The sequence below is a fragment of the Mirounga leonina genome, unplaced genomic scaffold (assembly GCF_011800145.1).
Source record: "Mirounga leonina isolate KUSES-001 unplaced genomic scaffold, KU_Mleo_1.0 Mir_104, whole genome shotgun sequence".
Lineage (NCBI taxonomy): Eukaryota > Metazoa > Chordata > Mammalia > Carnivora > Phocidae > Mirounga > Mirounga leonina.
This window is the reverse complement of record NW_023270231.1, coordinates 19400799-19423725: the sequence shown is the minus strand read 5'-3', so window position 1 is coordinate 19423725 and position 22927 is coordinate 19400799. Positions and strand designations below refer to the sequence as shown.

The following is a 22927-nucleotide window of genomic DNA, read 5'->3' as shown; positions in this document are numbered from 1 at the left end:
CGGCCAGGGCTGCCTGCCCGCGGTGGATAAATTAGGTCTTTCTCAGGCCATTTAATACTGAAGGGACATTTAAGGGGCCCAGCGTCTCAGTAGGGGCCCAGCCGGCTCATACACACTCTGGCGGTCTGAACTGTTCGTGCCCCGGCCACTTCGCCCTGGTCCGCTTGCCTCTAGACCCGGCGGGCGCTGTGCCTCGTCCTGGTGTCCTGGCAAAGAGCTAGCTGCCCCGGCCTCCGGGTCCCCGGGGCTGCGCCGCCGTCCTGCTGTCGCCCTCCTGTGGCCGCCGCGAGGCGACCTCCGGCCGCGCTGCGGGCCCCCTCCCTCCGCCGGTGACATCACCGCATTCCCGTCCCGACTCCTCCCGCCTGCAGCTGCAGTGACAGGCGAGCCGGGCCCGGTGGCGGAGAGGAAGTGTGGGGCCGCCGCGCCGAGCCCGTCCCAGCCGAGGCCGGCTCCCCGGGCGGCTCGGGTGACAGTGTCGCGGCCGCCGGGCGCAGCGCGGGGCACGCGCCGGGCACAGCCGAGCGCCAGGCCGACGCTTCAGCAGAGACGCGGGGAAAATGGCTGATGACTTTGGCTTCTTCTCGTCGTCGGAGAGCGGGGCCCCCGAGGCGGTCGAGGAGGACCCGGCGGCTGCCTTCCTGGCCCAGCAGGAGAGTGAGATCGCGGGCATAGAGAATGACGAGGGCTTCGGGGCACCTGCCGGCAGCCATGGGGCCCTCGCGCAGCCGGGACCCGCGAGTGGGGGTGAGTCAGTGCAGGGGCCTGGGACCTGGGGGGCCTGGGGCTCGCACCCGGGTACCTGGCGGCGCAGACCGGGCCTCGGGGCCCTGCGGGGGAACGACAAAGGGCCTGGTATGGCAGGTCAGGTGCAGGCCTGGGGCTGTGTGTGTTTGAGAGGGACCTGGTGGAAACGCGGAGGAATCTTCTTGGAGAGCTTCATCTGAGGCCCTGCCCGGGGCTGTGAACCTGGCTCTGCGCACAGGAATTTGTCAGGACATTTCAACCCAGGGCCAGCTCCACCACTGCCTGGCCCTGAAATCCGACACAGTCCAGCCCTCAGAGTCTCTCCTGAGCCTCCCCCTTGCCTGGTCGTCCCAGGCCCCCAACTAAGCCCTGCAGGTATGGGCAGAACACAGACCTCCCGGCCCCTCAGTCTTAGCTCTTCCCTACAGCTGGCAAAGCAGGGAACGCTGGGTGCTCCACGAACTCACAAACCTTCCCTGGGGGAGCACCTGCATCCTGCAATCACTGGGCTAGGCACTTTACTTACATTTAGTCATTTCATATGCATTGTCAAACCTATTTCAGAGGTGGCAAAACTGAGGCTCAGAAGGTACCCTACTGAAACAACTAGTAAGTGGCAGTGAGGATTTAACCTGTTTCTGTTGGACTCGGAACTGTCTCCGCCTGACCGCACTGTCTTCCATATGACTGGCTCTGGGTTAGATACCAAGGTGGGGGCAAAGGCACAGAAGTCTTCAGTCAGATGTGGTCCTGCCCTCCTGGGGTTTCTAACTGTCTATCAATGGTTTTCTAAAGGTGGGCCAGGGCTACTGTGGTTAGCTTTAGATCTGGGTTCAGGGCCTGGTCCCTGTGATAGCATGTTTATCAAGGATATTCCTGTTCTGGTTCTGGCTTGAAAGGACAGTTTCTTAAAATATTTAAAGTAGTTAAAGAGTGGATACCTTCATGGGCGCATCCAGAACACGCCATGCTTCTTGTTAATGTTGTTGTTTTGGTGGGGGTTTATGGGCCTGTTGGAATAAGTGATAGCTTATATTGAAGAAAAAAAAAAGTTTACAAGTTAGGTTCCTTATAGTCATATTTGTATTTGTTCACCCTTTACTGAGTGCCTACTGTGTGCCAGGACCACTGGGGATACAGAAATGAATAAGACAATTTCTGTGGCTTGAGGAGCTTGAAGCATCTCTATACCCCTTGATGTAAGAAATGAACAAGGCTTTCGTAACATCTAAGAAACTGGAGGCCCAGAGAGCCTGAGTGTCTTGCCCAAAGTCACACAGCCATGAGTGGCAGACCTGGGACTTGATCCTAGCTAGCCCTCCCAACTCTGGGCCCCACACTCTTTCAAATGCTGTAGCAGTCACCCTAGGACGTGATGGGCTGGACGGCTGGCTTTTGCCACCCAAGCAAGCCAGTGGTGGAGGGCTTCTGAAGCCTTCTGGATCCTCACACATCCCAGGGAATTCGAAGGAAATGCCTGCTCTATTCATTATTCACTAGTCCACACCACCTCTGTGAAACCACCAGCTTTCTCAGCCTGGCTTGGCCTGGAGGAGGCCCCGCTGAGAACTGATGTCAGAACCTCTTGAGAGAGAAGGGCAGGTAGAGCTTAGGCTGAGGGCAGCCAGAGGCCCTGGGAGTTGAGCAGGTTGTGGCCTCTCCCAGGACAGTGGGGCTCCAGGGGCTCACAGCCGGGATGGGGGGTTCCCTCTGTGGCAGGGGTGGGGGCACAGATTGACCCCAGACTGGAGAAGGCAGGGGGAGAAGCAGAGACATGGCCCTCTGAAGGTCTTCCAGACTCATACCTGCTGAAGCTGCAAAAGTTCAGCTGCCCTCCTAAGTGGGGCCTGAGGATCAGGAAAGTGTTATGGGATGGTGGCTCAGTAGGTGGCCAGACAGGATGGGATTGATCTGACCTTCCGAGGCCTACGTGGTGCTGAGCAAGTAATCTTCTCTGACCAGTGATGAATGCCAGAAGCTCTGATGGGGTGGAGAAAAAGTGCCTTGGCCTGCTGGGAGCTGGGAGAAGCTGGCTTCCGGAGCTTCGGCCAATCAACACCTCTGAGTCTGTTCTCCTAGTTGATGCCCCTGTGCTGAGTGCTCTGCTGTGGGGCTCCTGCTACCCCCGGGGGAAAGAGGTGTCTGGTCTAGGCCTGAGCCGGAGCCGCATTGAGTCTCTCCTCTGGGGCGGGATCTGGGGCCAGCAAGAGCAATGGACACTTTGTTTCCATTCATCAGCCTTGGGTAGGGCCTAGCAGGTTTACATTTTCACACCCAGATTTCTGAGCCCCAGCCTGGCTGTGTCCCTGACTTGCCCAGTCAGTTCCTGGCAAGCCTGTTTCCCCTGCTGGGCCTCAGTAAGCTCCCAGGAATGTTCTGGACCCTGTCTGCCCTTGTTCCAAAAGAGGTCAGGAATCTGAGGGAAGCAACGCCCACGGGGTTATCCTTGGGCCTCGTATCGGCTGTGCTCCTGTTCTGCAGGCCTCTGACTGTGGACGTAAGATTGTAAATGTGCAATAATCAGAAAGCACTGTGGGAACAGATACTCAGTTCTATGTGTGGGTGGGTGTGGATTCTCAAAGAGGCTGAAATTTCAAATCCAGAGGAATGTTCACGGGACTGAGAAACTGAGGCAGAGAGACTTTCTGAAGACCAGGGTAGGCACCAGGGCTGTGGACCAGGGGCCCAAGACTGGTCTGGTCAGAGTGGGATGGGGTGGTGCTCCTTCCACTCCAGAAAGGCCCAGCATCCAGCCTGGCATCATCGTGAATGACACTGATAATGTTAGGCCCTGAGGAGGGGCCCCAGGAGAAGAAGCCCCTTTGCAGAAGATGCTGCCACTAAAACCCCATCGCCCCCTCCCCCCGACTTAGGGACCAGGCCACCCATGCAGGAGTAGCCCTAGGGAATGAGTAGGGATGACAGGAGACCGTCGGTCAGAATCAATCACTGTTTGAAGATTTATATCAACCAGGGATTATTTCCATAAGATTAAGTATCCCTCTCTTCAGTCCCCAAGCTGAAATCGTGTGGCCCTTGCTTGCAGCCCTATCTGGCTGGTAAAGGGGTACTTGTCCATCTGTGGGAAGCTCGTGTGGCTTCCGGGGGCTCTTTGCTGGGAGGCATCACAGTTTCCGAGAGGCCGTAGGCAGGCCTTGCAGGTCACGGTGGACCCCCAGAGAGCAATTCGTCTTGCATTTAGCCAGTACTCACTGCTCGCCTGTTCTGGGCAGGAGCCCTTAGGAACTGAATAGGATACAGAGCCTGGCTTGACAGGGAGTGCATGGCCCTTGGGAGGTCACAGATAATTGCATAAGAGGGTGGGGAATGCTATACAATATTGTGGGATATCCCAGAGGTGAAACCTCTCTTCAGTGCCTAGAGAAGTAGGGGAAGTAATGGAGGACTTCCCAGAGGAGGTGACTTGTGAACTGGGTCTTGAAGAATGACTGATTCAAAAGAGTATTCTTTTGAGAGAAAAGGGAGGAAGAAAGGCATGAGTTGCAGACTGGTGTGTTTGAGGAAGGAGGAAACTAGAATAGTTTTTTTAAGTTTATTTATTTACTAGAGAGAGAGAGAGAGAGAGAGAGCACACACATAGCAGGGAGTGGCAGAGGGAGAGGGAGAGACAGGCTCTGCCCTGAGCACAGAGCCTGATGTGGGTCTTGACGTGCTTGATCTCACGACCCCGAGATCACGACCCCGGCCGAAACTAAGAGTTGGACGCTCAACCGACTGCACCCCCCAGGCGTCCCCAGAATATTTGTGAGAGGGACTGGTGGGAAGTGAGGCAGGAAAGTGGGCAAGGCCAGAGTGTAGAAGTTCTCATGTGCTATGGTCTGAGGTTTGAGGTACTCATTCAACAGATATTTATTGAGCCCAATTATGTGCCAGGCACTGTTTTAGATGCTGGGCGCTGGCATTGGGCAAGACAAAGTCCCTACCCTCACGAGGGGCCATTCAAGTGGGGAAGATAGATAATACGCACCTACACAAATAAACGTGTCAGGCTGTGGTAAGTACCGTATGGAAATACTGCAGGGGCAGGAGGGTGGGCTGGCAGAGCAGTAGGTGTCCCAGGGGACCAGGGAAGGCCACTGCTAGGACGGCGTTTGAGCAGAGGCTGAAGGGAGTGAGGGAACAGCCCACGTGGTATGGGTAGGAAGGCCTTCCAGGCTGAGGGAAAGTCCCTGCCGGTCCCCAAGGCAGGAGCAGACCCTATAGGCCACCATGGCCCATGGGAGGTGGGTTTCTTTGTCATTTGTTTTTATTATATTTGTAAGCAGAGGAGTGACGTAGGTAAGTGTATGCCTTACAGAATGTCAGCCCTTGGCTTTTGGTTTGAAAGAGGGTTGAGAGAGGGTGAAGCTGGAGTCAGGTCAAAGGCCTGCGAGCGGACAAAAGCCATCCGTTCTTTTTCTGATGCTTTTTTAAAAAGATTTTATTTATTTATTTGACACAGAGAGACACAGCGAGAGAGGGAACACAAGCAGGGGGAGTGGGAGAGGGAGAAGCAGGCTCCCCTCTGAGCAGGGAGCCCGACGCGGGGCTCCATCCCAGGACCCTGGGATCATGACCTGAGCCGAAGGCAGACGCTTAACCGACTGAGCCACCCCGGCGCCCCTTTCTGATGCATTTATTGATGTTTATCTAACACATAAGTTTCTGAGCTCTTACTAAGTCGCGGGTACTGTGCACGCGTCTGGGGAAGACACTGGTGAGGAGCAAGGACCCAGGTATGGTCTTCTAGGTGTTTGCCACCAACAGGGCCGACAGACTGGACAGGGGACAGAGAGCAGAGGACAACTTTGAGGGTCACCGTTGCAGCAAAAGCCACAGGAATTTGTGACTAATCAGCTGTCAGGGAAAGGGACCGGGAGGAGTCACTGTTGAGGGCAAAAGAAAATCCTCTGGGAGGAGCGGAAGGAGGAAAAATAGGGCAGGTGCTGCCTGGTGGGGGCTGCAGGTCCTGCTCTCCCAGGTGGAGCCGTTGCTCAAGGCACCGCGGGGACAGGCAGGGACGCGCTGGGCCCCTCTTCTTAGCGCTTACAGACACCGCCCTGAGCCGACAGCGTCTCTGCCTGCTCAGCAGGCGCGGGCTCCACACACAGGCCATTGCTAGCCGTGGCCGAGCGTCGACTACGTTCAGGTAGGTGAGGGGCTGTTACTGGCTGGCTGGCTGTTGGCAACCACATAGCCTCTCTGAGCCTCAGTTCCAGTATCTGTAAAATGGGTGGGTAACTTCATCACAGAGTTGTGGTGAAAAGCACATGGACAATGGCTGCGAGAAGTCTTTGTGAACAGTCACGGCTTGAGCCCAGCTTATTTAGGTATCCAGTATGTCTACATGGGGAGGGGCTTGTGCCTGGACACAGACAGAGGGTGGCTCAGGGCGCTAATGTAAGACCACCTGTGCTCGCTTTAAGCTGAGCAACGAGTAATGCCATTTCTTTGTTCTCTTTCTAGCTGGTTCTGAGGACATGGGGACCACGGTCAATGGAGATGTGTTTCAGGTAAGCAAGATTCTGTCATAACAGCGGTAGGAACTGACAGCCTGGGTCTCAGTAACTTATGGCCCCATCATTGGTAGGATTAGGGCTCCAAGTTATTCTATTCATTATGTCTGATGCATTGGGATGGGAACATAGCCATGGGTTTTGACATATTTTTCTTTCCTTCCTCCCTTCCTTCCTTCCTTCCTTCCTTCCTTCCTTCCTTCCTTCCTTCCTTCCTTCCTTCCTCTTTCTTTCTCTCTCTCTCTCTTTCTTTCTTTCTTTTCTGTCGTGTGGGGAAGGGCACGAAGAATAAGGACCACTATAGACAGGGATTGATGGCGTGCAGCCTCAGGTTGCCCATGGTGATGTCCAGCAAGGAGAGATAAAGTGGCCCACGGCGGCATGGTGCACGCTGGGCCCTGCACGCATCTGTGCCACTGGTGGAAAGCTGGACTGAGTGGCCGTGTCTGAGCATTTTTTTTTTAAGATTTTTTAAATTTTAAAAAAATGTTTTATTTATTTATTCATGAGAGTCAGAGAGAGAGAGAGAGAGGCAGAGGCAGAGGGAGAAGCAGCCTCCCCACCTAGCAGGGAGCCCGATGCGGGACTTGATCCAGGACCCTGGGATCATGACCTGAGCCGAAGGCAGACGCTTAACCATCTGAGCCACCCAGGCGCCCCTGTGTCTGAGCATTTTAAGTGCAGGTCTTTGATCCAGAGATTCCACTGCTTTGAATCTTCCCTAAGGAAAGAATTGGACAAGGACTCCCAGATTTTTGCAGGATTATTTACAAAAGTAGACAAACTATGTGGTGAGCATAGCATAACATAGACGGAAGTTGAGTCACTATGTTGTACACCTACAGTTAATGTAACATTGTATGTCAACTGTATTCAAATAAAAAGTTAAAAAAATAACAGACAAACTGAAATGACTTAAGTGTCCAGCATCAAGGGCCTGGGTAGGTAAATTGGAAAACCATGCTGTTGTTCAAAAGAGCAATCAGAGCTTTCTGTATTGACATGAAAAGATGCCCACAATATATCAGGTGGAAAAGTCCCTTGCAGGATAATATGCACAGTGTGATCCAGTTTTTTTTATTTTAGAAATATGTTTGTGCAAAATATCTGAAAGGATGTGCACCAGCTGTTAACAGTGGTTAAGAGTGGTTAGCCCCGAGGTAGGGGGGTGAGATAAGAAAAAGAAAAGGCTTTCACTTTCACTGGATTGTTTTAAAATTCCTCATAATGGGGGCGCCTGGGTGGCTCAGTCTTTAAGCGTCTGCCTTCGGCTCAGGTCATGATCCCAGGGTCCTGGGATCGAGCCCCGCATCGGGCTCCCTGCTCGGCGGGAAGCCTGCTTCTCCCTCTCCCACTCCTCCTGCTTGTGTTCCCTCTCTCGCTGTGTCTCTCTCTGTCAAATAAATAAATAAAATCTTTAAAAAAAAAAAAATTAAAAAAAATTCCTCATAATGAACTTATACCCACCCCACCCCCCACAACACCTAGTAAGGATATTTCTAGTTAGACTACTTCTTTCTGTTCCCACCTCCTCCTTCCCCACATTTATACACAAATGGGTTTAAGAATCCTTACACTGGGAGAACTTGGCCCACAGATGGCATCCCCAGGACCCTGCAGATGGAACAGTCCCCCCCACCCATGCTTGGGTGGGGTAAAGTCTTCACTGGATGAGGCTTTATTCCCACTGGACTGGGTCAAAGACCCTTGACCCCTGGGGCTGCAGCTTCAGGATCTCCTGAGCCCCACCCTATTGGGGCGCTGGCCTCCCAAGTCCTCAGTGGGGAATAAACAATACTTTCTTATGTAAGAGGGATAGGCTGGTACCTTACACGGGGAACCTAGCCAAGTCCCGTTTCTGGAAAATTACTCAACTATCAGCAAGCTAGAAAAGTCAGTCTTTAGGACTTTCGGAGCTTTGTGTCTCCTTAGGCCTGAGAGCACCCAGTAAACAGTATTTATTCCTGTACAATTCGGTAGATCATGGAGACCCAGGCTGCCCCTGTCCTGGGCACACTCAAAAGGACTTCACTTGACCCAAAAGGTCTATGTCCTAAAGTGCACCTGGAGCTGGAGATACACTTAGAACTGCAGAAATAGCTAGAACACTATGAGCAAGATAATATTTCCCCTGGGCGCCTGGGTGGCTCAGTTGGTTAAGCGACTGCCTTCGGCTCAGGTCATGATCCTGGAGTCCCGGGATCGAGTCCCGCATCCGGCTCCCTGCTCAGTGGAGAGCCTGCTTCTGCCTCTCTCTCTGCCTGCCTCCCTGCCTACTTGTGCTTTCTCTCTGTGTGTCAAATAAATAAATAAAATCTTTAAAAAATAAAAATTAAAAAAAAAAAAGATAATATTTCCCCTTTCTGTAGGTTAGGATCTTGAGGCTTCTCCGTCCCCAACCCCCCAGCCTTACTTTTTATTTGGTGGATATAGGAAACCCCGGGGCCTCCTTCCCAGTCTTAGTGGGAACTCTTATTCTCACTGCTACTAATAACCCATATATGTTTATTTGTAAATCATTTCACTCCATGCCATCCTAGAATCCTTACAGGCAGGGGAGGGGTCATGAATGAGGTGAGTCACTGAGGAACTTAGTGGCAAAGCTCAGGTTCTCCTAGATCTCCTGCCCCTGATCTGGTGCCCTCTCTCCCATCCCTTGTGCTGGAACTGGCCTGCCACAGTGGTTGGATCTTAGGCAGAAAGCCCCTGTAGACTTTTTTAGGATTGACCATAGACCAGGGTGTGGTTCATGCTGAAGGAGGAGGGTGGGGGGAAGCCTTGCGTGGACATGCCCAACACTTTCAAGGGTCCTGGGCAGAGCTCTCTGGCTACATTCTTATTCTTTCCTGGCAACCTCTGGGCCACAAGGGTGTCCAGCTATAAACCTGGTCCTCAAGGCGTAAGGATGTCTGCCCACAGCTATTCTAGTCCCATCTGGCACTGCCAGGGACACGGATAGAAGGCCCCTGCAGACTTCCCTCCTCCTGCACAAACTCTCTCTCCCCCCACGCACTGCCATCATCCCCCTCTGAGCTACTTAGAGGAATCAACAGCTCAGCTTAGCTCAGCTTTAGCTGGACAATCCCAAAGACGGATATGCCTCATCCTCCTGGCTGTCTCTGGCGTCACAGCACATCCTTGGCCAGCCTGCCCCACGGAGGCTCTCATGGTCATGTCCAGCACAGGGGTCCCTCAGCAGAGGGGTGCCAGGGAACTGGACCAAGATAAGCGTGGCCTGACTGTAGCCTTTTGGTCCTGGCCATTCCTGCCCCCTTCCCTGTTGAGCTTGGGCGGGCGGGGGCGGGGGGGGGGGCGGTGCTCAGAGCATTCCTGCAGCCACTGGGGAGCCCGCCTGGGCTGCCAGCCTGTAGCTGACCCCCAACCTCACCGCTCACTGGGGGGGACCGGGCCAGGAAAATTAGTCCAGCAGGGCCAGAGAAGAGGAGCCAGCAACCCGCTTCTCAGGACTCAGCGTGCCGGCAACACCGCGGTGCGCTTTCTGGTCGGGCCGGAGCACAGGCCGGTGTCCGCGGGGTCTGCCGGCTGACAGTGAACCGCGGGGTCGGCCTCGCTGATCGCGAACCGCACAGCCCCGCCGGCCCTCACCTGTGCGCATCCTCCGCAGCTTGCAGGGGCCCCACTTCATCCTCGGAGAGCAGTGGGATGTTGCCTCCCCCATTTAATAGGCCGTGAGACCCAAGGAGCCCAGGGAGAGCACTTCTCAGAGGTCACACATGCAATGCGTGGCCGGAGGGGACTTTTCCGCCAGCTCCCATGCCGTGGGCGCCGTGCTCTGTGCTCGGGGCGGTGGATGTGGCGGCAAATCCGCCACTGTTGTCCTCAAAGAGCTGGCTTCTGACAGAGGACAGAGACCTGGAAAGAAGTGATGGCAGCGCAGGATGGGAAGGGCTCAGATACAGGCGTGGTGTCAAGCGCTGGGGGCCCGAGCTCTTAACAATGCGTCAGGCATCACCCAAGGGCTGTAAGCGTGTTAGCTCGCTTCATCCTCCCAACACCCCCGTGATGGAGGTTCTGTCTTTATCCCCATCTCACAGACCAAGAGCAAGATGCACAGGGAGCTTTAATAGCTCGCTCTGGTTCCACAGCCGGGAAGGGCTGGGACTTGAACCAGGCTCCCGCGCCAGGTGCTGCGCTCAGTCAGGGAGTGCAACAGGGAGGGGCTGCTGGAAGTGGGTTTCCAGGCTGCCCAGGGGCACGTGGGTGGTCTTGGCTGATAGGAAAGCATGTGCCAAGGTACAGAGCGTCAGGCACTCTCTGTGGGCCTTGCCTGGAGCCTGCGGCCTGCTGCAGACAGTGGTGTGCGGGGGGAGCGCAGAGAGGCCAACGCTGCAGGGCTGGTGCGATGGGAGGGGAGCGCCCCCCGCCCCACCCCCGGGCCCGGCTCCCAGCCAGAGCCGCTAGTGGGCGGCGGGCCGATGCACAGGTGGAGGAGGCTCGTCTGGCTCGGCCGAGCTTCACACCCTGAGCCTTGGGCATGGCCACCTCTGGGCACAGTGTGCTTGGAACTACACTGAGCGATGCTCCGGGATGTGTGGTGCCCTTGGATGTGCGGTGCCTCTGCTCCGGGGAGTCCAAGTGGCTCCTCGAGGCTGCTCCTGCACCCAGGCTGGGGTGCTGTGATGGGCTGCGGCAGAGGAGTTTGGATGGAATCAGTAAGGCCTGGGCTTCATTTGTGGCTCTTCCCAACCAGAAGGGCTTGGGCTACTCTCTTGACTGCTCTGAGTTGATTTCTCACTTGTCAAAAGGGGATAAGAGGCCCTGCCCTGCTGTCCCCACAGGGCTGTTGGGGAAAAAAAGTGCTCTGCAGCCCAGGGAAGCTTCTTGTAAGTTCCTGGCCGGGCTACTAAGTGAGCCGAGGGGTGGCAGTGTGTGGGTGTGGAGAGATGGGGGATGGGGCAGGGGGCACTTGGAGGAGCGGGCACCGTCTCTAATCTTGGGGAAGTAGACTTATCAGGGAGACAGAGAGTGTGTCACAAATCACGTGATGCTGAAGTGACTTTTGTCCCTGCTGAGCTATGTGGCCAGCATGTTTCACACCCAGGAATTCAGCTGGAATCTCAGCTCTGCCAGTTCCCAGCCCGGTGACCTTGGGACTCTGGAGCTAGAGTTTCTCTACCTGTAAAACACAGATGATAAAACCCATCATGTAGGGTTGTAAAGATCAAAGAGATCAGTTTAATTGTGATTCCTCTGCAAGTTTTAAAGCACTAAAACCTGGGACTCTTAATTTTAGGGTAGGCTTTATGGGTATGGTGGGCCTGAAGGACACCAGTGTGACAAAACTCCTGCCTAAGAGACCCTTCTCCAGCTCACATCCCCCACCCCTTCTCCTCCCATGCCTGGAAACATCGCTGTACTCAAGTTTCCCAGAGGCACTGGCCCCACAGGGTCCTTACGCTTCCAGTTCTGGTCTAAAATGGCCTCTCCCCGTCTCTTCCCATCCTACTCTGCCCCCAGACTAGAATTGTGTCCGCCCTTGTCTCCGCTCTTTACCTGACTTGTGTTATAGTGGGTACCCCAGCCATGGTCCTCATCTGTGAGAGACTCCCTCTGCCAAACTCCCGGGGGACAGGTTGTCTTTTTCATCCCTGTCCCTAAGCCTGAGCATATGCTCATTCATTCAAGAAATGTTCTAGAGATCCTCCTACAGCCAGGCCTTCCCTGTTCTAGATTCTATACAGAGACACGGAGTCTCAGTCCTTATGGGGCTCACTTACTTGGGGCTGGGGGGGGCGGTGGAGACAGATAGTAAACATGTAAACATGGCATTTCAGATAGCCGGAAGTGCCGTGAGGAAAATGAAACACAGCACCTTAATAAGCACGTATACACAGAAGTAACTGCAGTTGTCTGCACATGGCATATCCTATAGGATTGGGTGGGGGAGGCCTGGTGGCCTGGCCTCAGGACAGGGTTGTTCCCGGAAGCGGGCAGGGTGGGGCACACTCAACATTAGTGATCAACTTCTGTTTTCCAGATTAGAGCCCTGGAAGGGCCCCTCGGGTGTGGTGAGAGGCTGTCTAAATTGAAGTGTAATTCTGTGCCAGAAAGAATAGGGCCGTGCTCCAACCGTCCCACCCAAGGGTGGGCCTGACCCCAGGGAGGTGCCAGGCTACACACCCTGCCCTGGGCCCGCCCTTCCCTCTCCCCCCAGACAGGGGGAGACGGCAGCCCTCACGTTCCTGCTGCGTGCTCCTTCACCCGTGCTGCCCACACCCCTTTGGGCAAACGTTTACCCAGCACATCTGGCTCCGGGGATATGCATCCATGCATACACTGCTTACTGAGCACTGATGTGTGCCAAGGACAGTGTGGAGCACCCCTGGGCAGAGGGCGTCACCGGACACTGTCTCGTGGGGACAGGACATTGAACACCAGTGTTACTGAGAGTTTTTTTTTTTCTTTTAAAGATTTTATTTATTCATTTGAGAGAGAACACAAGTTGGGGCGAGGGGGCAAAGAGAGAGGGAGAGGGAGAAGCGGACTCCCTGCTGAGCAGGGAGCCCGATGCAAGGACCAATCCCAGGACCCCAGGATCATGACCTGAGCCGAAGGCAGACGCTTAACCGAGTGAGCCAGCCAGGCGCCCCTGTTGCTGATGGTTTTGATGAGTGCTTGAAGGAGGAGCACAGGGAGTGATGAAAGGATGGGGCAGGGGTTCAGAGGCTATACATAAGGTCCTGCTCTGCCCACCGGGAGCTCCGGGTCCAGCAGGGAGACTTGTGCAGAAGGTGAAGGGGTGTGGAATCTGCCGAGGGGGGTGGCGACTCTAGAGGGTGGAAGAAGATTTCATCAGCTGAAGAGGGGAGGAGAGGGCACCAACTGCAGCTAGAGCGGGAGGAGCCAGACGCCCGGGGTGGCAGGAGTGTGTGGGGTGTGTGCTGCTGGAATGTGTAGGCGCCGAGTGTCAGAGGGGGAGTGGCAGGACATGGGGCTGGACTGGAAAGGGTCTTTGGCTTTGCGAGACCACAGGGGGTCACAGCCTTGCTGAGTTGAGCTCTCAGCCCCCAGCACTTGAAGTCCCTAGCTCTGGCAGGCCACCTGGGGAAGTGGGCAGAGCCCCGGCCTGGGAGTCAGAGGCCTGGACGCCCGCCACTACATCATGCCATCGCTCCTGGCCTCAGTTTCCTTCCCTGTAAGATAAGATTGAGTAATAATTCTAGCTACCACTCACAGAGCCATTACTCCACACCAGGCCCACTTCTAGATGTCCTACAAAGACTGTCATGTCAAATCCTCACAACAGCTCTTAGAGGTAGTTTTATTATTATTCTCATTTTTGGATGAGAAAACTGAGGCCCAGCAAGGTTGAGCAACTGGTCCCCGCTACACATGCATCTAGTAAGCAGTGTAGGTGGGATCTGAACCCAGACAGCCCAGGTTCACCACTGTGCAATCTCAGCCACGGCCATCCTGCCCGTCCCAGGGCTGCTCATTCACCTAGCAGATGTTTACTGAATATCTTCTGTGTGCCAAGCACTGTGCTGGGCAAAGGGGACAGAGCGATGAGCAGGCTAGACAAGGACCCTGCTGTCACGGAGGCAGAGAGTGGACAAGCAAACATAAAGTGAGGTCATTTCGGACTGTGTAAGTGTTAGCAGGTGAATAAGGCTGCAGTGGAGACTTTACTAACAGGGACTCACTGTGTGCCAGGAAGTGTTCAAGGTTCTGTACATTTTTAAATCCATTTCCTCCTTCCGTCAGTGTGAAGGGGTGGCTGCTCTTATTGAGCCTGCTTCATGACCAGGAAGGTGAGGCTCACAGGGGCCACGTCACTCGCCCCGGTCCCCCACGGGAGAGCGTCGCTGGCGAAGGCACAGCGAGTATAAAGGCAGGGATAGTCACGGGAGGCAGCAGGTGGGAGGCTGCTGGGGACGGCTGAGGCAGCCACACGTGGTGGCGGGGGCGGGGGGTCCTGGTACTCAGCAGCAGAGGCGACAGGGCGGGTACGCAGGCTGTGCACACCGCTGTGTGTTTGCGCCCTAGGAGGCTAACGGTCCAGCAGATGGCTATGCGGCGATTGCCCAGGCCGACAGACTGACTCAGGAACCCGAGAGCATCCGCAAGTGGAGAGAGGAGCAGAGGAAACGGCTGCAGGAGCTGGGTAAGGGCAGGGCTGAGGCTGGGAGCGGCTCCCAGCTGGGTTGGCTGTTTGGGACATGTCGGGGTGGGGAAGCCTTAGGGTACAGGACCCCCACTCGCACCGCCTTAATGTGGGTATTGGGCGAGGATGGGCCCTGAGGCTGCCTGCCAGGGGGCGGGGGGAGGAGTAGCCAGGCAGCTGTGCCCTCACATTCCTACTGCGAAGCTGCCACTTACTCTCCTGTTGGGGTCACAGATGCTGCCTCCAAGGTGACAGAACAGGAGTGGCGGGAGAAAGCCAAGAAGGACCTGGAGGAGTGGAACCAGCGTCAGAGTGAACAAGTCGAGAAGAACAAGATCAATAACCGGTGAGAGGAGCTATGGGGACATGAGAGGAGCTATGGGGACGTGAGGGGGCTATGAGGACATGAGGGGAATTATGGGGACATGAGGGGTATTATGGGGCCATGGGGGGAGTTATGGGGACATGAGGGGACTATGGGGACACGAGGGTGGTTATCGGGACATGGGGGACTATGAGGACATGAGGGGACTATGGGGACATGAGGGGAGTTACAGGGACATGAGGCCATGTGGACAGTGAGAGAAGTTAGGGGATGGGGACTGTCTTGAGGAGGGATGATTTGGTGGCAAGAACACAGAGGCAGGAGAAGCTGAACCCCTCAGGGCTGCTTCCTCAGTTGCTGGTGGTACTCAGAGCCATCAGGGGTGGAGCACTGTTGAGCTGTCACCTCACCAGGATAGAGAGAAGCAGGTTCTGCGGGCAGCAGAAGAGGTCTCAGGACCTCGGCATGGGAGCCAGACTGCCCGGGGCCCAGCGGTTAGTGTCACAGAGAGCACAGGCCTGGCTGGGAGTGAAGAACCAACCTGGGGACAGGATTTTACTGCTTGTAGAAATGGCAACACCTCAGCCCAGAGACGCTAAAGGATAAAAGGAAGTTAGTGGCCTGTATAACTGAGAAGGCCAGGGGTGGGACTGTAATACTAGGCTCAGGGGCTCAGACAAAGTCAACGGGCATTCATGTTTACTGTCTCTCGATGCTGCTTTTCCTTCTGGTCCTGAATGGGGCAGGGCGGGGGGGGAGAGATGGCCACCATCAGCTCCAGGCTTCTGCTATATTCTTTCCGTAACCTCTGTGAAACTAGCATCTTGTCCCAATAGCTCCAGCTGAAATCCTCGACCTGACCCTTACTGGTTTGGTGTGGGTCCTGTGCCTGTCCCTGGCCCAGTGACTGTACCAGGGGAGGGACTCTCAGATGGACCCAGCCTGGGCAATAGTCCCATTCCTTGGGTTGTACATGGGGTCGGTCTCACCCAAACCACAGGGACTGAAGTGGGGCCAGCCTGACCCTGCCAATGACAATCAGGGTGCCCTTCCTGGGAAGAAGGGGGATGGATGCTGGGCTGGCAGACACTGGATGCCCACTAGAGAGCACGTTCAGGGAAATGGTCTCAGACCACTTCGGAGACTCTGGCCAGCAGCTCTGCCTTTGAGGCTGTGTCCTTCAAGGTACCTGGCTGGCCCGGAAAGGCAAGGCTGGCCCTGGGAAGCTGCCGCATTTCTGTTCAGGAAGCTGCTGTGGGCCAGGCTCTGGGTTGGGCGCTGGGGAGACAGAGTGGGGAAGGACCCAGTCTGTATCTTTGAAGAGCTCAGAGGAGAGAAGCACACATGTGCAGGTGAACTCACCAGTAGGCCTCTCTAGGGGAAGGCTGTGGAAGCAAGGGGTGTGGGTGGGGGAGGGACCTCTGTGTCTAGGACCTGGGCTTTGAAGGATGATTAGAAGTTCATTAGGGCAGGGTTGGGCGAGAGTGTTCTAGACCAGGGAACAGCATAATATGAAAGGCTGTTGTGTCTTGGGCACCAGGGAATGGTAGGGAGAAGGCAGGAAGGAGGGGTCACAGGTGGAGGGCCTCCAATAACAGGGCTGGACAGAGGGGGGCGGTGAGGAGCCTCGGAAGGCTCGTGAACAGAAGTAATATGATCAGGGCAGTTTTAGAAAAGGCACTCAAGCCCGTGGAGGATCCCTGCTCTCCTCTCTGGGTTGTGGATAGTTGCTAAGACTTACAGGACTATGCTTCCTAACGCTCTCCAACTGGAGGTACTAATGCTGTCTCCCTTTCTCTTTAACCCTCTGCCTGTCTGTCTTGCCATCTGTCTTCCCCCACCTAACCCTTTTCCCCTCAAGGATCGCTGACAAAGCATTCTACCAGCAGCCAGATGCTGATATCATCGGCTATGTGTACGTGTCTTTGCTCCTCTGTCAGGGGGAGTGGGAGAGGGCGAGGGCCCCTCTGTATGCCTTGGGTGTCCTGCTTGTGGGGTATAAATGAGTGTGGCCAGGCGGGGGCTGGGGCTGGGGGCGGCAGGGCAAAGATCAGAGCAGGAGGTAGTGCAGGCACCCACCTTCGCCTCTATCCCCGCAGCAAGTGTTTATTGAGCATCTATTCTGCCTGAAGGCAGCTTTGCTAAATCAAAGCAGAACACAGAAAAGAATGCACTGGCCATCCCAGGTGGGAGGGGCAAATGGCAAACAGCCCAACTCCGTCCTTCTGAGATGCCTCTTAGGGCTGGGAGGTGGGATGAAGGAGTCTTCCGTTGAACAAAACATTGAGTGCCAGAGGCATAAAGAAGAGACGCTCCCACGAATACCCCCATCCTCTACTCCTGCCCCCAAGCGCACTGCTCCTCCTCAAAGCTTCAGCCCAAGTTTGGCCACCAGATCCTGCCTAGAGCACCGTGGGCCTCTCACATGTTCCTGTTTGGGGGCTAGCCAGGACTGTGCCTAATCTGGATTGGAGATGGCAGATGGTGCCCCGGTTGATGGGTAGTTGACAGCCTGGGGGGGGGGTTGGCATGGTGAAGGGGAAGGAAAAGCAGTGACGACTGTGTGATGTCTGCCACGAGCATGTGTGCCAGGTATTTGCTGTTCCTCACTCTGGGGTCACCCTCCGCAGGCCTCTGATGCTGTCTAGGCTGGCATTTCTCTCACAGAGCACAGGACCCACTAGAGAAACAGCCTTGTGTTCCTTCCTTCTGTCCACTTTGCCATCTGTCCGGTACTTACTGGGACTTGCCCAATGCCAGTGTCTGTTGGAACAGGAATAAGCCATGGCCTGCCCCACAAGTTGCTCATGGTCAGGAGAGTGTTGTCCTAAGGGCCGTGTGGAAGGGCACACCGAGCCCTGGGAGCCGCTGTCTGCTGGGGGAGCCAGGGCAGGCTTCGGAGAGGCGGGACCTTCAGCTGGACCTCACAGTGTAAGAAGGGATGAGCTTGGTGGTGAGGGCAAGAAGAGGACCAGGGCAGCCTCCGTGAGTGGGGCGCGCGGCTATGGGGATGGCTGGGAGCTGAGGACAGGAGGCCAGCGTGGGGCTAGTTGCAACATGCCTGGTGGGCCAGGTCTGCAAGCTGGGACGTGATCCTGAAAGCAGCAAAGATCCATAGGAGGTTTCAGACAGAAGAGTGGGGATGACAGGAGCGTCGGTGCTGGGGAATGTACCATGTAGGGGGATCAGTGCTCTTGTTGCACTTGAGGAGATAGCACCAGGGGGTCCTGAAGAAGGGAAGAGTCTAGACCAGTGCTTCTCAGACTTTTCTGTGCCTTAAAATCACGGGGGACCTTGTTCAAAGGAGATTCGGATTCAGCAGGGCTGAGGCGAGGCCGTGATTCTGCATTTCCAGCAAGCTCCATGGCGACGCTCGAGCTGCCGGACCACACACCACACACTGAACAGCCAGGTTAGAGGACAGCCTCTTGTTGACCTAACAGGGACGGCTCCGAAGACAGCACCCCTCAGCCCCCCCGCTCATCCAGCTCCACGCAGTGCCTTACTCTTTCCCAAGCCTGCACACACTTGCCACTTTGTTAGAGTCTCAGGCCGGTGAGACGGATCAGCAAGGTGGAGGCTTTGCTCCTCACTTTTTAGGTTAGGAAATGAGTACACAGAGGGAGAGCCAGGTCACCTGATCCAGAGCCAGCTCACCCTTGGCACAGCCTGTGGGGATCACTTGGAGAGCTCCCTGCCTGGCATGTGGCAGAGCTGATCCTGTTTGAGATACGGAAGGGGCCACAAGGAGAAAGGGGCTTTCCAGGGACCCTTGCTGGCCAAATAGGACATAGACCCAGCCCTCTCCACTGAAGATCTTTTACTGTTTTTCTCTTAATGAGTCCCACATTTGGGTTTGTCCTCTACACTGTATTTCTCCATTGTTCCTTAATCAGTGGCTTCTGTAACTGTCCACCAGAACTTCTGATGAAGAGACCATCAGTTTTCAGCCTAACTTGATTCCAGCCAAAAGCAGAGACTCCCATGGAGTATTCCCCAGGCTGTGGCTCCATGGAGATAAGTCATTCTGGGCTAAAAAGAGCTCTATAGTCAAATATACTTGGAATGTGGTAGATTCTATCTGCATGTTACAGTCCACCTAGGAAGTTCAGGATGCACATTAGCACATTAAAGGCTGTAAAATTTTGTTTTGAAGATCCTCCTTAACTGGATTTTCCATGTGTATTTGACCACAACCCTTTGCTGGAGAACATGTATAGAGTCCACAGAACACTGAGGCAATGCTGAATCACGTACTTCAGTTAATAAGGTGGTTGGTTAATGTCCTACCTCTGCTAAGTTTTTGGAATAGCTGAGGTACTGCATTCGTTCCTCCAAGGGTCTTTAGGTGTTGGGATTCCCAGGTTGGGAACTCTTGCTGGAAAGGTAATGAACAGAGTGCTAGGCTGGGCAGGGGTAGGGTAGGGGGAAGAGGCTACTTTAGCTAGGGTGGCAAGGGACAACCTTTCTGAGGAGGTAAGACCTACATTCAGACCTGAATGAAAAGAAGTGGCAAGCTATGAGCAGGTCTGAGGGAAAGCATTCCACGAAGAGGTGACAGCAAGTGCAAGGGTCCTGAGGCAGGACCAAAGTAGGCTTCCTCCGATGCCAAGGCTGTTCCTGGGGGCCTGAGGTCACAGGGCACAGGGCTAAGAACTCTGGATAGACTACCCCGGAGTAGGCCGGGCAAAGCAGCCTTTCTCAGTGGGAGCAGAGCATCACTGATTCAGGGGAAAGGGAGACAGCAATGAAACCTCTGTCCTGTCTCTACCTGCAGGGCATCTGAGGAGGCTTTCGTGAAGGAATCCAAGGAGGAGACGCCAGGCACAGAGTGGGAGAAGGTGGCTCAGCTGTGTGACTTCAACCCCAAGAGCAGCAAGCAGTGCAAAGACGTGTCCCGCCTGCGCTCGGTGCTCATGTCCCTGAAGCAGACGCCGTTGTCCCGCTAGGTGCCTGTCACAAGCATGGCCACAAAGCATGGGCTGGGCCTGGGCACAGGAGGAGCCGCTGCTTCGGCCAGGATTGGGGCACAGCGCCTCCAGCAGCTGCTACCCACAGCCTGTTCTGTTCCTCCCCATCTCCTGAGGCTGGGAAGGGGAACCCTCCCCCCTGTCACCCCATTCCCTCCTGGCCCTGTGGCCCAGCCCCTCACACCTCCTCTCGGTCCACAAAATTGTGACTGTCCCTCCTGATGTATTTTTTTTTTCTTGGCTTAAAGGGTGTGTTGTTAACTCTTTTTACACTTATTTATTATCATTCTCATTTCTCTGGAAGCCATAACTGGTGTCAGGGCTCAGTTTGTGCTTAGAATTTTCCCAGCTTCGTGGCCTTGGGAGAAGGTGAGGCTATCCCCCTGGAAACTGTCCCAGCTGGAAGGAGGTGTCCCAACCTGTGTATGTCTGCTGCCCCCCTCTCCAGGAGGAAAAACAATCTCTAATGGAATGCTTTTGCAACCCTGATCCTTTCTGATCCTTCAATAAGCCTGTGATTTAAGGATTCTGTTGTCGTCGTCATGTAGCCATGGTCACCAAGGCTCCCAGACAGTCAGAAGCTTTAAGTGGGAGAGAAGAGGCAAGACCAGAGGTTCCCAATGGTAGCGCCCTCTAAGTCCGGGTCGAGGCTGGTGAAGGTAGCTGCTGCCAGACTCCGTTCCTTGGGTTTGGCCAATACCCTCTGGATGTGGAAGGCTCACCGCTCTCCCTCCTTCAGCTGTCCTCCACCCTGTAGATTTGGGATAAATACTCAGTGACCACACCTTCTTCTTATTCAGCAGAAGTTGCAAACAGGCTGTGTTTAAGCCACTGTGACCTGCACAATGTTTAAAAAGATTTGAGTAACTGCCAACTGTCTTTATTTTCCTAGAGCTGCCATAACCAAGTACCACAGTGTCTGGCTTAGAACAACAGAAACTTACTGTCTCACCATTCTGGAGGTCTGAAGTCCGAAATCAAGGTGTCAGCAGAGTCACAGTCCACCTGAAGGCACTAGGGAAGGATCTGTCGTACAGACTTCTCTCCCAGCTTCCAGCAGCCTCAGGCATTCTGTGACTTGTAGGTGCATCACTACAATCCTGAGCTGATCTTCACATCATCTATGCATTGTCTGTCTTTGTGTCCAAATTTCCCCTTTTTATAAGGACATCATCAGAATGGATTAAGGCCTACTCTAATGACCTCATTTTAACTTAATTACCACTGTAAAGACTCTATTTCCAAGTAAGATCACATTCTGAGATTCTGGGTTAGGACTTCAACATATCTTTTTTAGGAGAACACAGTAACACCAACAGCTAAAAATAGTGGCCTTCCTCTTTAGAAGTGCCATAGTCCTCACCACTTCCTATGCCCTTGAATCCATCATCACGATGTACTGCTTTACATTTATAATCTCTGCCTTACAGCTGAGAGACCATGATGGGAGCAAGAAACTTAGTGGGGCCCTTCTCATACACTCCTCCACTTAGAAAGTTAGACTGTGTTAGGGGGCCCAAAAAGTGGGTGTATCTTACTTCCTCTTTCCTTTCTGGCAGCTTGCAGCTGGTGTTGAAATTGATGGGAGTCACACATGGAAGGAACCTGGGTCCCACCGAATCAACACTTTAGATCTGACCACAGTCCAGGAATATATGTTTGAGACTTTACATGAATGAGAAACTCAAGGTTGTCTCTTGTAGAGTTCACTCAAGGTCCCCAGTCTCTTCTTCCTTAACCCTAAAACACTAGGTACACAAACCAGTGGCAAGCTTTGTGACTATGCTCTTACCACTCCACCAGGCTGCTCCTCTGAGCCTCAGTTTCCTGTTCCGTAAGATGCATCAAGAACCAAGCAGAGATGGTCTACATCAGTGGAGCCCTAGATGCTCTCAGGAGGTGGGAGTGGGGTGAGGAGCAGAAGCAAAGTGGAGGGCAGAGCCCCCCTGCCTCCAACAGGGCCATGGCCAGCCTCATCTCAAGGAAGGTTTTCCTGTTGAAAGTTTGAAAATTGTTGGAAAGATCAGTTTTTTTCAAATAGTACCACTCTATGGAATCTCTACTTTTAACAAGTTCCCCAGGTGATTTTAGCAGAAAAGTTTGGGAATCATTAGACTCTTAAGATTTCTAGGGGCCCCTACAGTCTTTAGACAACCTCCTCCTAAAACCAAAGACCAAAAACCCTGGGGGGCTAGACTGAGAATGAATTCACCAAACTACAAGTGGATCAGTTTATTAAGTAGGAAGAAAGTGGGGCACAAATAGAACTATGCAACACCCAAACTGAACCGAATCAGATTCCTGAAAAAACACCTGTCAGTTACACAATTGGCCACTTCCTCCCCCGCTGATACAGGGGCTTGTCAGGGGAGTCGTGGGAATAAGTCAGGTAGCGGAACCGGTGGTTGCTCCTGGGGCTGGGAATGGTCTCTGTGTAACTTTCACGGCCAGGTCTCGGACTCAGGATCGCGACTTCATAGCAGATGCAGCCAGACCCAGCAAAACGGCTGCGACCGTGAAGCCCTGGGCAGCGATCCGGGTGCGCATCATGAGCTGAGAGCGGTGGCTCTGACCCCGGTGGAAGCAGTAGAGGCCGTAGGTTAGGGCGGCCGCCGTGCTCAGGCAGCCTGAGGAGGGGACAAAGTAAGTGGGGAGTGGCACGTTCCGGCCCCGGAGGCCCCTCCCCGCTGTGGGCCTCCCGTACTCAGAGTCCAGAGCTCCGAACTACTGCTGAGGGTAAGGGGGTAGAGCCTAGTGGGTGGGTCTGGTCGAGGTAGGGTCCTCCCAGTTACAGGGCTCGCCCCATCTCAGCCCCCCAATCCCGCCCAGCTCCCGCTCCAATCAGGATCACCTCTCACCGCCCGGCCCCATCGCCACAGCTCCGGTCCGCTCTCACTCCCGTCCCCCTTCGCTTTCCCAGGCCTTCCCTAATTCATTCCGTCAGACCTCACTACCCTATCCGTCTACAGTTCCTGCAACACCTGCTTACCTATGGGTACCATTGGGTTCTCCCGGGTCTTGCGAAGAAATTTTTCCTTGAAGCTTTCTTGAGTGCTGTAGATACTGGGGCTAAAGCCCTCAATGACTGGGGGCTGTGATGGTTCAAAGGGTGCCCCGGGAGCCACAGGACCAGGAGCCGCCATGTTCCCGGCAACTGCTTTGGGAGAAAATACGGACGCTAAGCTCCGCCTCCTGATGAGGTCATGGAAGGGGAGGGGGAAAAGGAATTTGCTGAGCTTGTACG

The 22927-nt window shown here is 54.6% G+C and overlaps 2 protein-coding genes across 2 annotated transcripts; one reads left to right on the top strand and one right to left on the bottom strand.

The window, feature by feature from the left end:
- The first annotated feature begins 357 nt into the window (after positions 1–357).
- On the top strand, positions 358–19959 carry CLTB (clathrin light chain B). The gene is made up of 5 exons (XM_035014829.1): positions 358–747; positions 6214–6260; positions 14271–14388; positions 14623–14734; positions 19491–19959. Exons 1-5 carry the CDS (start codon positions 561–563, stop codon positions 19660–19662), a joined length of 636 nt encoding a protein of 211 aa, XP_034870720.1. The 5' UTR covers positions 358–560; the 3' UTR covers positions 19663–19959.
- Positions 19960–21900: 1941 nt separating this feature from the next.
- Positions 21901–22877, bottom strand: HIGD2A (HIG1 hypoxia inducible domain family member 2A). Its single transcript, XM_035014848.1, has 2 exons — positions 22673–22877; positions 21901–22310 (listed from the first exon to the last, which is right to left on the bottom strand). The coding sequence occupies exons 1-2, from the start codon at positions 22824–22826 to the stop codon at positions 22144–22146; spliced, it is 321 nt and encodes a 106-aa protein (XP_034870739.1). The 5' UTR covers positions 22827–22877; the 3' UTR covers positions 21901–22143.
- Between the last annotated feature and the right edge of the window lie 50 nt (positions 22878–22927).